Source organism: Pelodiscus sinensis, chromosome 3 (assembly GCF_049634645.1).
Source record: "Pelodiscus sinensis isolate JC-2024 chromosome 3, ASM4963464v1, whole genome shotgun sequence".
NCBI classification, from domain to species: domain Eukaryota; kingdom Metazoa; phylum Chordata; order Testudines; family Trionychidae; genus Pelodiscus; species Pelodiscus sinensis.
In genome coordinates, this window is record NC_134713.1 from 93836232 (window position 1) to 93853972 (window position 17741).

The 17741-nt window shown below is 41.6% G+C and overlaps 1 protein-coding gene across 1 annotated transcript in view; it reads left to right on the plus strand.

Annotated features, from left to right (window-relative positions):
- The window catches only part of ENPP1 (ectonucleotide pyrophosphatase/phosphodiesterase 1), a 69644-nt gene that overhangs the window by 35268 nt on the left and 16635 nt on the right, over positions 1 to 17741 (plus strand). Inside the window, exons 9-16 of the mRNA XM_006127287.4 lie at positions 406 to 515; positions 4677 to 4742; positions 6113 to 6185; positions 8064 to 8172; positions 10043 to 10174; positions 11990 to 12021; positions 15122 to 15249; positions 16985 to 17054. Coding sequence (XP_006127349.2) covers positions 406 to 515; positions 4677 to 4742; positions 6113 to 6185; positions 8064 to 8172; positions 10043 to 10174; positions 11990 to 12021; positions 15122 to 15249; positions 16985 to 17054 — 720 coding nt within the window. The remainder of the gene's footprint in view (positions 1 to 405; positions 516 to 4676; positions 4743 to 6112; positions 6186 to 8063; positions 8173 to 10042; positions 10175 to 11989; positions 12022 to 15121; positions 15250 to 16984; positions 17055 to 17741) is intronic.

Below are 17741 nucleotides of genomic sequence, written 5' to 3' on the forward strand. Positions count from 1 at the left end.
CTTCCATTTCTTGCCATTTCTTCCTCTTCTCCAGCCTGTATCACTCACCTTCCTATCTTCCCTTCACTAGGTCTAGATGTATCATCCACTCCCAAATTAGTTTTAGCTTCCTCTTTTCCCCTAACTTGCCATATTTTGCCAACTAAACATTCAAATATCATGATCTTGGCTTGAAAATTGTGAGGTGTGAGGTGAAAGTGTGTTTTCAGTTCGTGTTACTTGCCTTGGGGTGGAGGAGTTGAACTTTAAAATTATGCTCAATTTATCCTTTCAACTTTTTTCTGTTACTGTGAATGCTAGAATTGTTTTTTAAAATGAAAAGATGGACATTTCCCTAAAACAGGATTCCAGGATCTGAGAATTTACAACAAACATTAAATAATGATGCTTATTGTAATCCCACAGATCTGGCTGACAGCTGTGTATCAAGGTCTAAAAACTGGTACATTCTTCTGGCCTGGATCAGATGTAAGAATTAATGGAACTTTTCCAGACTTCTATAAGGCATATAATGAGTATGTAAAACATATATTTTACTTGTGTGTATGTGTTTGTTTGGTAGAGTAATAAATTGTGGCAGAGGTAATCTATTTTTGTCAATGTTCAAATGTCATGATCAAGGCTTAGTGAGGATCCAGACTCCAGAGAAAATAATACCAAAAAATAACCATAAAGATAAGTAAATAAAAAGATTTTGCAGCTGGTTCAAAAATGTTTGGCAGTCTGGACTGTTGACTTCCCAGATAGAGAGAGAGAGAAAACGTTATCTTGGCTTTGCTCTGCATTCTTTCCTAGTTTGGATCAGCTTTCACAAAACGATAAATGGCAGACAGAACGTAAACATATTCCTGCTTATTAATATAGTATTGCATATTGTGAAAAAACAAAATTCCACTAGCCACAGCCTGCATTTTTCATTATGCATGTTGTTACTGTCTGAGAAACCTATTATGCTATCACATGTGATAGAAAAGTATGTTTATAACAGAGGTATGCAAAAGATTTCCCATCCAAATCTGGGAATGTTTTGGTGTCTTCTCTTTACACTTGGTGCATATATTTCACAAATACTTAGATTCTAAGGTTAATCATTCAATCTGAGCTCTTCTCTTACATGAAGTGGGAAAATCCTTACATGATATTGTCTATGTACTTGAAAAATTCTGTGCAATTAGATAGCTATGAGAAATTGTCAAACTGACCTTATTGTGAATTCTCAGGGTATTTCACAGTAAGGTAGTAGCTTTCATGGTCAGCTTCTATTCTTAACTATGAATAAGCATTTCTCTGTAGTGGAAAAATTATGTGCATTTGAGGATCCTCATTAATAATATCAAAATCTTTCTTGAGGTCCTCAATCTTCTCTGATCCTATTTTTTTTCTTGTCACATAGATTCTGACTGTTGCTTGCCTATGTGATGGTCTATACTATTCTCCAGCTACAAGGAGTCCTGTGGCACCTTATAAACTAACCAAAGTGTTGGAGCATAAGCTTTCGTGGGCAAAGACCCACTTCGTCAGATGCATGTAGTGGAAATTTCCAGAGGCAGGTATAAATATGCAGGCCAGAATCAGGCTGGAGATGACAAGGTGGATCCAATCAGGGAGGATGAGGCCCACTTCTAGTAGCTGATCTGGAGGTGTGAATACCAAGAGAAAAGAAGCTGCTTTTGTAGACTCTGAGGGTATGTCTACACTACCCCGCTAGTTCGAACTAGCGGGGTAATGTATGCATACCGCACTTGCTAATGAAGCCCGGGATTTGAATTTCCCGGGCTTCATTAGCATAAGCGGGGAGCCGCCATTTTTAAATCCCCGCTGCTTCGAACCCCGTGTAGCGCGGCTACACGGGGCTCGAACTAGGTAGTTCGGACTAGGGTGCCTATTCCGAACTACCGGTACACCTCGTTTCACGAGGAGTAACGGTAGTTCGGAATAGGACCCTAGTCCGAACTACCTAGTTCGAGCCCCGTGTAGCCGCGCTACACGGGGTTCGAAGCAGCGGGGATTTAAAAATGGCGGCTCCCCGCTTATGCTAATGAAGCCCGGGAAATTCAAATCCCGGGCTTCATTAGCAAGTGCGGTATGCATACATTACCCCGCTAGTTCGAACTAGCGGGGTAGTGTAGACATACCCTGAATGGCTAGCTAACCCCAAAACAGCTTCTCCTCTGTTGGTATTCACACCTCCAGATCAGCTACTAGAAGTGGGCCTCATCCTCCCTGATTGGATCCACCTCGTCATCTCCAGCCTGATTCTGGCCTGCATATTTATACCTGCCTCTGGAAATTTCCACTACGTGCATCTGACGAAGTGGGTCTTTGCCCACGAAAGCTTATGCTCCAACACTTTGCTTCGTCTATAAGGGGCCATAGGACTCCTCGCCGTTTTTGCATATTCAGACTAACACGGCTACCCCGCTGATACTATTCTCCAGCTAGTTGTGCAGGATCAGTTGGAATTCCATTGTGTTGTTCAGGCTGTAGCTATCATCACCGATACCACCTTAGGGTATATCTACACAGCAAGCTGGTTTTAAAAATACAGTATATGAGACACATCCTCCTCACTTTACATGCTTGTTGAAATCAGTAGGACTGCTTTGAGGAAGGCAAGCAAGATTTAGGCTATGTCTACACAGCAGTGTTATTTCAGAATAACTGTCGTTACTCTGAAATAACATAGTCCGAATCTACACAGCAGGTAGTTATTTCAACATTATGTTGAAATAATGTCAAGCTGGAGGACTTCTTACACCACTCCTGAAACCCCCATTTTATGAGGGGTAAGGGAAGTCGGAGGAAGAGTGCTCTAACTTGGACTTCCTGCTGTGTAGATGGTGCCAAATGCAGAAATAAGCTATTTTGACTTAACTTGAGCTACGTCAATTGTGTAGCTTATTTGGCTTTAGTCCTGCTGTGCAAAAGTGCCTTTAGGGCCTTATCCAAAGCCCATGGAAATTAGAGGCTCCTATTGACTTCAGTGTGCTGTTGAGCAGACCGTTAGCCTTGTAGCTGTAAAAATTGCCATCATTGTAGAACTCCAAAAATGGATCTAGAGCAATGGTCTCCAACTTTTTTACACCCAAGATCACTTTGTAAATGTCAGGGCAAGCCTAGATCTACCCCATCCTTTTCCTGAGACCCCACCCCTTCTTTGAGGGCCCACCCTCTCCATTTCCCTCCTCTCCATCATTTGCTGTCCCCAACCCTCATTGGATTGAGACAGGCGGTGAGAGCTCTGGGGTGGGAATGAGGGATTTGGGTGTGGGAGGGTGTGACAGGTACAAGCTATGGGAGGGAATTTGGATGCAGGAGGAGGTGGAGAAGGGGATGTTGCCTCCAGGAGGGGGCTCCAGGCTGGAGAGTGTTGGGGTCAGGTAGAGGGTTGGGGTGAAGAGCAAGTCACAGACTTTTGGATATTGGGGTATAGGAGTTTGGGTTAGGCTGTATGAGGGGCTCAGGGTAAGGAGGATGGGTGTATGTAGGGAGGGTTCAGGCATGTTATGATGTTGCGGCTAGATGGGGACTTGGCCCCAATTGGGGGCTTGTTGGTCAGGCTTCATTTTTAAATAAAATATTATGTCCAACACAAAAGGTTTCAACATTGCCTTTATTTATGGGAGGGGCCACTGACCCACAGAAAAATCAGTCGAGGACTGCACAAATTAGATGCAAAGAACAAATCCTTCCAAAACCCCCAGCCCTCCCTGATGTAATCCCAGCTGAGACACCTCACTCCTCTGGCACTCCAGCCCCATCGGAGGGGGGGGGGTTATGTAGGACAGAGGGTCAAGGCCTCAGGCCAGATTAACTCTTTCAGGGTTAGTGGATTTTGTGGGCCCACCTAGGCTCTGGGGTGGGGCCAAAAATGAGTGGTTCAGTGTGCAGGACAGAGCTGCCAGTAAGTGAGTTAGGAATGGGGGTGCAAAATCTGGCTGGGAGGTGGGGGCAGGAGCAAGTTGGTGCTAAGTGTTTGGCCAGGAGGGAGGGGGCAGGAGCAGGGTGCTTGTGGAGGGTCTCTAACCGGGGAGAGGGAGCAGGAGCAGCTCAGCTGGTACCTGGTCGGGGGGAGGGGTGTCTCCAGGGATGAGTATCTCTTGGGCAGAATATGCAGGCAGCACTGGAAGAAGCACATGGGCAGCTCCTTTAAGAAATCCAACCACTCCTTGTATGATCCTCCAACTGCCATCTTAACCCCCTCCACCTCCCCCCCCCCCCACACACCTTTCCAGAGCATGGGGAAAGGAAGGGAAGATAAGAAAGTGCGTGTGCTGCTGTGGGGAGGGGAGGAGCAGTGCACATGCACTTCCTGAGAAGCCAGCTCTGGCGTGGAGCCTTGGTACTCGCCCCCACCCCTGCCCCTCTGCAGGAAGCCAGTGTTGGCTCTAATTTTGCGAGGGGCAGGAGGCTGTAGTGCCAACATGGGATGCTCAGTGCAGGTGGAGGGATTGAGGGGGGGCTGGGGACACTGCCTTGAGATCGACTGGCAGTGCTGATTACGATTGATTGGTTGGTTACCACGGATCTAGATATATTTAAAGGATGGCCAACTTTAATGTTGCCAAGTGCTTTGCTGAAATGAAGAGAGGTTTCATAACTCACCTGAACATAATTTTCAGTTCTTTGAAATACAATTGCTATTGGTTTTTTTTCCTTTTTTTTTTCTGATGCAGTGCAGTCCCATTTGAGGAAAGGGTGATAACTATTCTTCACTGGCTGCAGTTACCTGAATATGAAAGGTAGGTACATAAGAACATAGGTGTTAAATTTCAAATGTAAAGCTCCTGTTTACAGTGTTAGAATGTAATGTATTCATTAATCATTATTTTATTAATGTGCAAGTTAGTTATATTTAATATAATACTGTGTGCATTATTTCAGTTACCTCAAAAAAAACCTAAGAGAGGGCATACTGGGTCAGACCAATGGTGAGTCTGTCTCAGTATCCTGCCTTGATAGTGGCAATGCCAGATGCTTCTGAGAGAATGAACAGAACAGCACAATTATCAAGTGATCCACCCCCCTGTCACCCAGTCCCAGAATTGGGCAATCCAAGGTTTGAGCTATCCATACATGAGTGCATCCCTGGCTATCTTGGTTAATAGCCATGATGGACTGATCTAATTCTAATTATCTAATTCTTTTCTGAACCCAGTTACACTTTTTGCCTTCATAGCATCCCCTAGCGATGATTTCCCCAGGTTGACTGTGCATTGTGTGAAGAAATAGTTCTTCTTTGTTTGCTTTAAACCTGCTACCTATTAATTTCATTGGGGTATTCTGGTTCTTGTGTTATGCAAAGAGGTAATTAACTCTTTCTTATTCATATTCTCCACACCATTCATGATTTGATAGACCTCTGCCATTATTCCCTACAAGTCCTCTTTTTCCAGGATGAATTGCCCCTGTCATTTTAATCTCTATTCATATGGAAGCTGTTACATACTTCTAATATTATTTGTTGCCCTTCTTGGAACTTTTTCCATTTCTACTATATCCTGTGACCAGAACTGAACACAATATTCAAGATGTAGTCATACCATGAATTTATGCAGTGGCATTGTGATATTTTCTGATTTATTATTTATCCCTTGCCTAACTTTTTAGACTGCCACTGAACACACATTTTCAGAGATCAGTCTATGATGTCTCCGAGATCTTTCTTACATGGTAACAACTAATTTAGACTCACATCATTTTATATGGGTAGCTGGGATTTTTTAGTTTTCCTACATGTATTACTTTGTATTTAGTAACATTACATTACATTTCATCCATTTTGTTGCCCCTCATCCAGTTTTATAAGTTCCCTTTGAAACTTTCCTCAGTCTGCTTTGGATTTAACTATCCTGAGTAATTTTGTATTGTTTGCAAATTTTACCACTCTGCTGTTTTCCCCCTTTCTTCAGATCATTAATGATCAACAAATTACTTGTTTCAAGCCTGTTTCTAAGCAAATTGTCTATTTCTTTCCCTTGTTTTAAAATGTTCCCTTACTAAATGATGCATAGTTATTTCTAATCCTTGATATCCACTGTTGAATTATAATTTTCCAGACTATTTTTCAATATATGTAAAATATTACATTTTTTGGTGCTGTTTGATATAGACCACACTTTTACACTCTGTATTTAGAAGAACCAGATACCTCAGGCCATAAGTTTGGACCAGTCAGCAGTCAAGTAAGTGGGTGGTTTTGTTTTTGTTTTTATTTTAAAGCTCTTTCCTGAGTTAGTGATGAGGCTTTGTAAAGCATATTAAATTTACAACCATAAACTGGAGCACTCGTCTGCTTTATAATTATTAGAAGGACTTTGTGGGAGGGTGAACATGACATAACATACATAGTAAAAGGGCTTATAATAAACGTGTGTTTTTTAATGCTAACAAATTAAGTACTGTTTTTTATGTATAATTAAAAATTGCAAATGTGGATGAGGTTATAAATGGTGTATCTTTTGCCCTTCTCTCCACCGATTTCCACGTCACTGAGTGCCAGTTCTCCCTTTTGACAAAAAATATTAGAAAATGTTGGGAAAAAACAGTTTTTTAGGAACATTATCAGATTAGGGGAAAAACACACTTGGTTTAAAAAAATGAGTTGAGAAAGATGACGTGACTAAAACATTTCAATCAGCTCTAATCCTAGTCCATTTTTGGCATATGGCTGTTCACGTTGTAAGTGGCAGTTGCTGTCTCAGAATCTCATTTAGGTGGATAGGAGTCCTATTTCCCTCCATTGCAGATTTTGCCCACTTTGGCATAGAAGAAGCAGGTGTTACTACTTCCTGTGTTGTACCCATTCTGTAAATAAAAAGAAGCCTTCAGTTTCCAGGATGGGTCAGTGTTACATCCTTCAGTACATGCATCTACCAAAAAAAAAAAAAAAAAAAAAAAGGAAGGGAAAATAACTATTCAGTAATTTGGAAAAACTAGAGAGTGCTGCTATTTTGAACCCAGGAAAAGTTTTGGAATCTTTACCTGATTCCTCCAGATTTTACAGGAGGTATCATCAAGAGGCTTTCAGTTTCTCTTGTGCGGTGTGGGGAGGCTTTTACAAACAAAACACAGGTTCTATGATAATATTGAAAGGTCAATGCAGTTCTTTTGTTGACTTAACTGTCAACGAGAGCTCAACAGTTGTCTTTGTCTTTCTCCTCTCCCTATGTAATATAAAATTAAGTTATTAGCATAAAAAATATTTTAAAGATTAAAAACCAGTGAAAGCGTGATTCTGCAACTCTTACTTATGCAAGTAGTTCCATCCAGTAATGCAACAAGCTTATTATAAATGTTAATTGCTTGTATTGACTACTTATGCATCTAAATTATTCTTGCAAGTAGAGCTATGTCACCTAAGTCCTAAACATAAAAAGGAGTGAAGAACTGAGCCATAGGATGGCATTTCTTATGGTTTAAAATTAAATTTTCAATCTGTGATTAAGACCCGCAAGTCACCGATTCATCCCTCTATTTCCAGTTAAAGTGACCCAAATGAGAAACCATATAATTTACATGAAGATGAAACTGATTGGACTATTTTTATAAGAAATTCTCATTTTAAACAAATAGTTTATACTTAATCTGAAATGAAAACTTGGGTCTGACCAGGCAATCCTTATTCATATGAATAGTTCCACTAAAACCTATGGGTGCGTCTACACTGCATCCTTAACTCGAAATAAGAAATGTAATTTGAGCTATGCAATTTGCGTAGCTCATTTCGAGTTAATTTCACCGCTATTTTAAAATGTCCCTTAATCCTTGTGGAACAAGGTTTTCAGGGACGTCGGAATAGCAAGCCCCTTATATTTTGAAATAATGGGCTTATTTCAAAGACATGTAATAGCTATTTTGGGATACCAGAAGTATCCTGTAATAACACCACATTGTAGACGTACCCTATGGGAATACTTATGGGAAGAGTCTGCAGAAAGAAGTATTTTATTTGTGTATGGGTCACGTTGTGTCTTACATTTTACATTCACCAATTTCAGATATATGAATTAGTTTCTAAATGCTTAACATCTGTTTTACATCGACACATTTCTATTGTGCAGGTCATTCTTGCACTACAGAGAGTGGACAACATTGTTGGGATGCTGATGGATGGCCTGAAACAACTGAACTTGCACAGATGCCTAAACATCATTCTTCTATCTGATCATGGTAAATTGATGCATCTACCGTGGCAAAATGAGAACAGATGCATAAATGGAACTAAGTGGCAGGCTGCAATTTTTATTAACAGTTATTAATAATATAGTAAAATATTAATCTTTAGCACAGGAAGGGCACAACACACTCATCTCTCACTTCTACACCAGCTGTTTTATTGGTTCCAATGTGGAGGTTACTGGGCTCATTACTAATATAACCCTTAACTTGAGACAGGCAGGAGCGGCCCGAGGCCGGCTGTGGCAGCTGGTGCCTTCTGGCGCCTTAGGCAAGTGGCGCAATTGGCGCCCCTCGCCTGCACGGCCATCAATGGCCGTGGCATCATCATTGGGCGCCCAGGCCAGCGGCGCTCTAGGCAACTGCCTAGTTTGCCTAGGCTCATGGGCCGCCCCTGGAGACAGGGTCTCCTCAGTCTGCTCGCTAGGACTTAGTCCTAGCACTATCCCTCCTGCCAGGAGACAGAAGATGCAGAAAGATGGGGATCTCAACCCATGGAGGCCAGAAAGTCTGACATTGGCCCACAAAGTCTCACTTTGTCCCGTGATGCCCGAGGCCCATCACCAAAATCCCAGGTCTTTTATCTCTGGGAACTGTTCATTTTATCCTCTTAACTGCACTGGAAACTTATCACAAATTGTGATAAATTAATAACTCAGCCCAGCCTCACATTTTATGCTAATCAAATTCCTACTATGTACTGCTGTGGTTTGAAGGTGCCTCTAGATGAGAAAAAACTCCCCGATCTTCTGCCAATTAGTCCATGGGGGAAAAGTGTCCTTATTCCTGACACCTGAATCAGCTGGACTCACAGCCTGACAGATTCTGAGTTCCCATTTCTAGTTTAAGGAGAGTAGTCTAGGCTGATGGAAAGGTACAGAAAGAGGGTCCAAGTTAAATCTGGGAGCTGGGGAATGCTAGCCAGTCAGCACCCCCATCCTCTCAGCTGTCCAATGTCTGCAAGAAACCTGGTGTCCCTCAGCAAGTGTTTCTTTCTCACTGCTGGGATGATCCATTTTCACCCTGGCTCCATCAAGTTCCCTCACCCATGAAGGCAGGTGGTGACATTTTGTTTTCATAATAGAAATGCATAAAGTCAGATGTCTTCCCTTGTATAGAAAAATATTCTGGACCTGATTCTTTTTTTTACACCCCAGCCCCTTTACAGCTCTGGCGGTGTAAATGGACTTTAATGTAAATTACATTTTACAGTGCCAGAGCAATGTAAAGAGTCCACACTATATCTGAGAATCAGGACTTTTATTGTCAATTTTTGGAATTGGTCGGGGAGAATGATATAGTTCACTTTCATTTCACATGCTGCACCCAATTCTTTCTTCCCCCGTTTATCAGTTTAAGTGACTAAAAGCAAGAGATTCCATTTTAAGAATACATCTAGTTTTTATTTTTTATAACATTCTGGTTTCCTCTTTATTAAATAATTACACTATGGTGTACATATGCACATTGCACAAATGGTACCAAAAACCACAGCCATGTCCTGTTGTTTCCACTAGCTACCTCTGACCTCCCTTTTATTGCATGTCCCAGAAGTGAAAGGTTATATCCCCTCTACCACTCCAGCTCCTCCCAGTATCCTTTATTTTTCTCCTTCAGTGAGGAAATCTATTGCAGTTTTATTGTGAGGACTGATGTGAGAGTGTATTACTGGACTGCTGAAAGGGCAGATGTACATTATAAATTCACATTTCCTTCCTGCTGTTCAGTTCTCTTGTGCCTAGTGATAATTTAACCAGGAAAGCTACGTTTTCCCTTTTGTACCAAAGAGCTACATGTTCTGTTACCAAGAGTACCGCAGATTTGTACTAACGTTTCTAAAAACAACATTTTTTCCCCTCTGTAGGTATGGAAAAAGCTAGCTGCAGTAAAACAGTGTACCTGAGCACATACATGGAGGATGTTCAAGATATCACAGTAATTCCTGGCCCAGCAGCTCGTTTACGTCCCCAAAATGTTCCAGATGAGTATTTCTCTTGTATGTAGCTGCTAAGCTAATTTGTGTTACATGATTATGTGTTTCTATATTTTTAAAAATTAAGTGAGAATTAATTTGTACAGAATACACTGATAGGGTGTGTCTAAACTACATAGCTCCATTGATGGAGCCATGTAGATTAGGCTGATTGGCAGAGGGAAATGAAGCCGTGATTTAAATAATCGCGGCTTCATTTAAATTTAAATGGCTGCCGCCCTCTGCCGACCAGTGGATGATCAGCTGTTTGTTGGCAGATCGGGGCAGTCTGGACTTGCCGCTGTTGACAAGGAAGCCTTTGTCGACTGGCGCAGGTATGCCTCGTTTCATGCATACCTGCGCTGGTCGACAAAGGCTTCCTTGTCGACAGTGGCACGTCCAGATTGCCCCGATCTGCCAACAAACAGCTGATCATCAGCTGGTCGGCAGAGGGCGGCAGCCATTTAAATTTAAATGAAGCCGCGATTATTTAAATCACGGCTTCATTTCCCTCTGCCAATCAGCCTAATCTACATGGCTCCATCGACGGAGCCATGTAGTTTACACACCCATATTCTTCAGATTCAGTATTAGCTTATGGAGAAATTGAACCACAAGAATTGGGGAAACTGTTATGCTCTAGAAGCATAAATCTGCTCTTTAAAGGCATTTAAAGACATAGCTCGCTTACATGTAGAGCTGGGGCTCTCTTAGGCTATGTCTAGACTACATCACTTTTTTGAAAGAGGGATGTAAATTAGACATATCGAAATAGCAAATGAAGCTGGGATTTGAATTTCCCGTGCTTCATTTGCATAATTGCGTCATGGCTTCATCTGCAATTTCAATATGTCTAATTTACATCTCTCTTTCGAAAGAGGGATGTAGTCTAGATGCACCCTTAATCTCTCTTTGTGGTTTAGAAAAACACAAATTATTAGATTCGATACTGGAGTCATTAGGCGATATTTAATGGCCTGTGATATATAATACATCAAATTAGATGACCTAATAATCCTTTGTGGCCTCAAGCTCTTTGAATCTTTCCTAGCCTCGACCCTATCCTTTTCTAAGAAAAATTGCTGGATTAAGTTTGCTTTGTTTCTTTTGGTGTTTTTTTTCCTTTGGAAGCTTATTAGAAACCTGTTTATAAACACGGTGCCAAGATTAAGTTATATCAAGAAAACTCCATGTTATTTGACTAAGACAATAGTTAGTGCTTTGTTTTGTGCACTTATGACAAAATCTTGAATGTCAAATTCCAGTTGGCAGCCTTTTTTTCTGTCAACCTTATTTAAACCATAAATATTTGAACATTATAAGTCAGAGGTGGGGAACCTCCAGCAAGCTGTTTGTCAGGGTTATCCTTTGGCTGTGCCAAGAGATGGTTTGTTTATCCTGAGTACCTCCAGCCAATGAAGCCACAGAAAACAATGGCTTAGCCCCCACCACTTCCTACTACCCACATTCACTGGGAATGGCAAACCATGGCCACAGGGAGTCGTGAGGGCCCTTGCCTGTGAATGCTCAGATAAACAAACTGTCGGTTGGCCTGCCAGTTAAAAATCAATAGCTAAAGTGACTGGAGAGAAAAGAATATGAAGGAAACTTCTCCAGAAAAGACAGCTAGTTTTAAAAAGTATAGTTTGAAGATTTTCTTACTGATTTTGTTTTTACTGTTGATTCCGGTATGAAAACGAAAAGCAAGTTGCTTAATGATTTTTAATCTAGATGACTGTTATGTGGTATTGAATCAGCATTTCCTGATTGGAGATCTTTTATTTTGCATTTTTTTTTGTTTAAACGTAGGTGACTAATTTTTACATCTGACTCTTCCAGTTGATTACCAGAATGTTACCAGACAGCTTACAGTAAGTATTTTTAGTATCTGCTCATGCTTCGTGATTCATATTGACATGCATTATTATTTTACAGCATCAATATACTAGGCTCCTTACAGAACATATGAAAGGAGAGGGTCCCTGTCCAGATAGGTTACTCCCTAATTCTAGATATGCCGCAATGAAAGGAAGATAAATGGTAGGGAGAAAAGTGGACCAGGGTTACAGTAATAAGAGTTATAAGGAATACCCAGCATGGATTTGTCAAGAACAAATCATGCCATAACTACCTAATTTCCTCTTTTGACAGGATTACTGGTCTAGTGGGGGGGAAACATTAGCCATGATGCACCTTGGTCTCAGTAATGCTCTTGTCGTAGTCCCATCTGACATTATCATAAGAAAAGGAGGGAAGAGTGGTCTAGATTAAATTATAACAAGGTATGTACATAACTGGTTAAAAGACTGTATGTCAGGGTGGCCAACAAATTTTGCTGGGTCCTGGGCAAGATCTTGAGTGGAAGGGGTGGGACTGGGAGCAAGCAGCCCCCCCAGAGGTGCTTCGACCACTGCCACTGCCACTGTGGCTTCAGTGGTCAGAAGCCCTGTGCCTTTTAAAACACTGGGCCCTGGGGCAGGTGCCCCCTTTCCTCCCTACTCCTCCTTGGTGGGCCTGCTGTCCTCAGAGAAGTGATCAGTGTTTCGCTTTGAAAGTGGGAGGGCATTATCTTGTGGAATTCCACAGAGATCAGTCTTAGGTTTGTTACTCCTCAATATTCAATATTTTCCCTAATGACTGGGAAAATGGAGTGGGAGAGTATGCTTATAATAATAATGGATGACCCCAAGATGGAGGTTAGGCATAGACTTCAGAATGACCGTAATAAATTAAATACTTATTCTGAAATGAACAAGATTAAATTCATTAAAGAAGGGTACAAAGTACTACCCTTAAAAAGGAGAAATCAAATGCACAGCTGCAAAATGGGGAATAATTTGTTAGATGGTAGTGCTGCTGAAAAGGATTTGGGGATTATGCTAGCCAGCAACGTTGTGCAATTGAAGAAGAAGGCTAATATGATTGTGATATGGCTTAATGATAGTAGTGTATGTAAGACATGGGAGGTAGAGCTCCAGCAATGGTGAGACTTCAGCTGGCATGCTGTGTCTAATTCTTGGTGCCTCACTTTAGGAAAGATGTGGACTAACTGGAGAAATTCCAGAGGACAGCAGTGAAAATGATACAAGTTTTAGACAACCTGGCCTATGAGGGAGGTTAAAAAAATGGGGCATGTTTAGTCCTGAGAAAAGAAAACTGAAGGGGGACCTGTAATAGTCTTCAGATAAATGTTAAGGGCCATTCTAAAGAGAATGACTTTCCATGTCCTTTGAAGGTAGGACAGGAACTTAATTCTGCAACGAGGGTGATTTGGGGCAGCGTGTCTCAAACTTTTTGGGCTTCGGAGCCCTTTTCATGTGTAAAAATTTATGCGGAGCCCCAGCAGTTCACTGATTGTATGTGTTGTACTTATTGATGTTTCCAGTTTGTCAACCTCGCGGAGCCCCTGGAGATGTCTCGCAGAACCCTGGGGCTCTGCGGAGCACAGTTTGAGAAACACTGATTTAGGGTGGTATTATTAGGAAAAACTTTAGGATATTAGGAAAAGCTTTCTAAATACAAGAATAGTTAAGGACTGGAATGAGCTTCTGAGGGAAGCACCCTAAGTGCTGAAACCCGAGAGGCTTTGAAGAGCAGGTTGGACAAACATCTGTCAGGGTATGTCTACACTACCCCCCTAGTTCGAACTAGGGGGGGTAATGTAGTCATACGGAGTTGCAAATGAAGCCCAGGATTTGAATTTCCCGGGCTTCATTTGCATAAAGCTGGACGGCGCAATTTTTAAATGCCGGCTAGTTCGGACCCCGTGCCGCGCGGCTACACGCGGCATGGACTAGCTAGTTCGGATTAGGCCTCATGGAACGAGGTGTACAGCTAGCTCGGATTAGGAAGCCTAATCCGAACTAGCTAGTCCGTGCCGCGTATAGCCGCGCGGCACGGGGTCCGAACTAGCCGGCATTTAAAAATGGTGCCGTCTGGCTTTATGCAAATGAAGCCCGGGAAATTCAAATCCTGGGCTTCATTTGCAACTCCGTATGACTACATTACCCCCCCAGTTCGAACTAGGGGGGTAGCGTAGACATACCCTCAGTGATTATCTCTGTTTGTTTGTTTCTGTTTCAATGGAGGGGGCTGACATTGATAACACTTTGAGATCCCTTCCAGTTCTACATTTCTATGACTCCAGTGACTCACTTTTGGCTTAAGTTTTGTTTGTCCATTCATTAGACTTTTCTGGTTTTTACTCCTCTCAGCTGACATTGCATCATACTCACTGTCCCAATCACCCCAGGCAGAAATCTCCTTACTGGCCTCATCAGGATTTTCTAGTTTCCTGTGTCCCCACCCCTGACTGCAAGCATGGTGGGAAATGGTTTCAGAAGGCTCTGGTAGCTACTCTTGTTGTAGATCGAAGGTTAGCACCCCTCCAAGTGGCTCAATCTAGTATTCCAGGAGCTGGCAAACTCCACGTAGGGATTACATAAAGGAAAAGAGAATGTTGCGGGTGGGAGAGAATATTTAACATCCATGGCTGACCAATATATTAAAACCTTTGTATGTGTATGATTTTTCTGTAATATTGCATTACAGCATTCGCAAACTGGAAAATTAAACACCCTTAGACTTTGACATCTGGTTCATATGACACTTCTTATATAAAGAGAGACCTCAATCAATACATGTCTTAATACCAGTCAGTGTTATCAGATCCAATGTGGTTAGAACTTCATCAGAAAAAGGAGTAAAAAGGAGTTAGTTAAAAAAAATTAGTTGACAGCATCCCTTAAATCTAACTGTTTAATTACATATTGAATGAATGTAAGGAATTGATTATTATGAGCATGAAACGCCTTTGAGAGAGACTCCCACTGATTTTTACAGAAGTTGGACCAGAGCCTTTGTCATTAATGTGCTGCTTCAGTTTCTGATGTTCATAAGAATTGATACATGATGGTCACTACTAGTTTTTTCATACCCTATTAAATTTAAATCTTAATTTAAAATTTTCAGTGCATAGACCCGAATCAGCATTTCAAAGCATTTTTGAAAGAGTTCTTACCCAAGCGTTTTCACTACATCAACAATGACCGGATTGAACGTGTACATTTTTACTTAGACCCTCAGTGGCAACTTGCTAGGTAAGTTACCATTCATCAGTACCTGATGAAAGTAAAGAGTTTCTTGTCTTTGTCTTTTGCTCTTGGAGTTCAAAAATAAAACAAATTAATGATTTTAGATTGACAGTTATTGGACACTGAGATCTCCATTTATGCACAGAACAAGTGTTATAGTGGAAAGTACACTTTTTCCTACATTGCCCTTGTGCCTGAATTGGAGGGATTCCCTTAGTCTATGTGAATTTCTCCTTGCTGAATATGCGTAAGTTGTGGGTGGGTTTTGTGATGTGTATGCTTGTCAGTTCAGAAGACTTCATTTCTGCAAAGCATTTAAGTACCTGCTTAATTCCCAAAGCATAAACTTAAATGTAAGCATGCATATAAGTACTTTGCTGAATCAGTGTCTGACTGTGAGCTGCCATGAATCTCCTCACTTCTCATAAGCCATTGAACAACACGTTGTACTTTTAGCTGCTAGCTATACAGGCTGAAACTTTGCTGGGGCCCTATAGATGACATTTCCTGAGCCATCCCCTATTATGTCTTGTTCTCTTATTTCACTGTCAGAAATGCATTGGGTCTTCTGACCTGTACATTTACCTTTGCCAGAAGAATAGTGTATATTGTGTAGTGGTAATGAAGGTGTAATTTAGGAATGGATCAGTTGTCCACATATATATAACATGCTGAAATTTGATGAGAGAATCTATAAGGTGCATGTCTTATGACCTTTAGAATAAACATGCAAATGTAAAGCTAATTAATTTACTAAAATCCCTAAAACACTAAAGACCAAAATAATTGAACTGAGGTTACAATGGAGATCAGAAGAATTAATCAAGGAAACTAACAGTAGTATACATTGGAGTCAGTAGTATAACATAGATTATTATACAATAATAATATAGATTGAGATCAACAACTGATAAAGTAATTGCATGAACACCATCTATAATCAAATCATGAAACCAGTTAAACACTAACCCTGGAAACCAAAAGCTGAGTAGCTTCTTTCTGAGCCCCAGCAAAATACTATATTCCCTCAGACCACCAGTAATTAATGAACTTAAGTTTTCTCCCACTCCCTACCTAATCTATTTTAAATACAGTTTAATCATCAGCTAACAGTTTCCCTTTTGGGAATGTGGAGGGTCCAGGGCAGACTGACCATTCCAGCCCAGGCTCCAGGGTCCGGCCTGCTACCTGGCCAACTCTTGTGGGCTGCAAGTAGTCAAAGGCTGGCAGGGAGAAGCCTCAGCCCTGGGATCTTGAGTAGTAGTAGCTGCAGCAGGAAGAAACGGGCAGTGCTGTGGCTATCTTCATCATAGCACCGGCCAGTGCCACAGCCATCCCGGGCTGTCCAGGTTTTACTTATGGCTTCTAGCCTGGCTAGGGGTTAGGGCTGCCGAGGGAGGAGGTGGGGCTGGCACTTAACTGAGGAGAAGCAGGAGGCAAAGCCATGTGGTGAGGAGGGAGAGACTCACTACTTTCTGTCTAGTCCACTTCAGCCCATTCACCGGGAGGATACAGCCACTGTGAATGACTTACAGAGGTTATTACAGCTGCAGATGGCAGCCTCTATATTTCAGAATTTAAAAGTTTACTCTTGCAGAGTTTACAGACTGGGATATAAGGGGCATGGGATATAGACTTCACTTTAACTAGTGTCTTGTTTTATGCTGCAAACAAGGCTGCTGACTATATATTTACATAGATCCATTTTGTAAAGTGCTATTGGTTACACTCTTTTAAATAGAAAACCATCTGAGATCAAGCATTGCCATGGCGGGTTCCATGGCTCAGACAATCTCTTCGTGAATATGCAGGTAAGATTCAGAAGATGGTAATGATTATGTTTGCTCTTATTTTTAATTTACTTTGTTCCCAGGTTGCAAAGGATGATTTTTGTGTATATGTTTGTTTAATTCAGCACATGGCCTGTGATGGGGTGTGTCTGGCTTGCTTAGAGAATGCCTGAATAGAACAAACATCTTGGAAGCTAGAGAGACCTCCTCATCCAAGGGCTAGAAAGGCTAGCCGCAGCCAATCCGAGCTTAGCAGACCTAGATAAAAGGAGCTGCAGGAGTTTAGCTGGGGCCAGTGAAGTGAAGGAAGGGGCTAGAGAAGAGCCTGTGGACACATGCCCTGAGATAGGCTTGAAGAAAAAAAGGGACTGGTATGTGGCTGTGGTTTATAGGGTCCCTGGGTTGGAACACAGAATTCCCGTACCAGCCATAGATAAAATGGGGTAAATCCCAAGAAGGGAATGGGCTTTTTTTGGAAGTCTGATCAAAGGGCTGAATTTAAAGAACCCAGAGACAGGACTGAATACAGTAGAATCTCAAAGGTGTGAACACCTGAGATATGGACTTACTGGCCAATTGGATACCATATGGAACTAGAAGTCCTCAATCATACAATAACTTAGACAAAAAAGAAAGAAAGAAAAAAAGGAAATACTGTACCATCTTGGAGCTTCAGCCACAAGCCTGCAGCTTACAATGGCTTCAGTT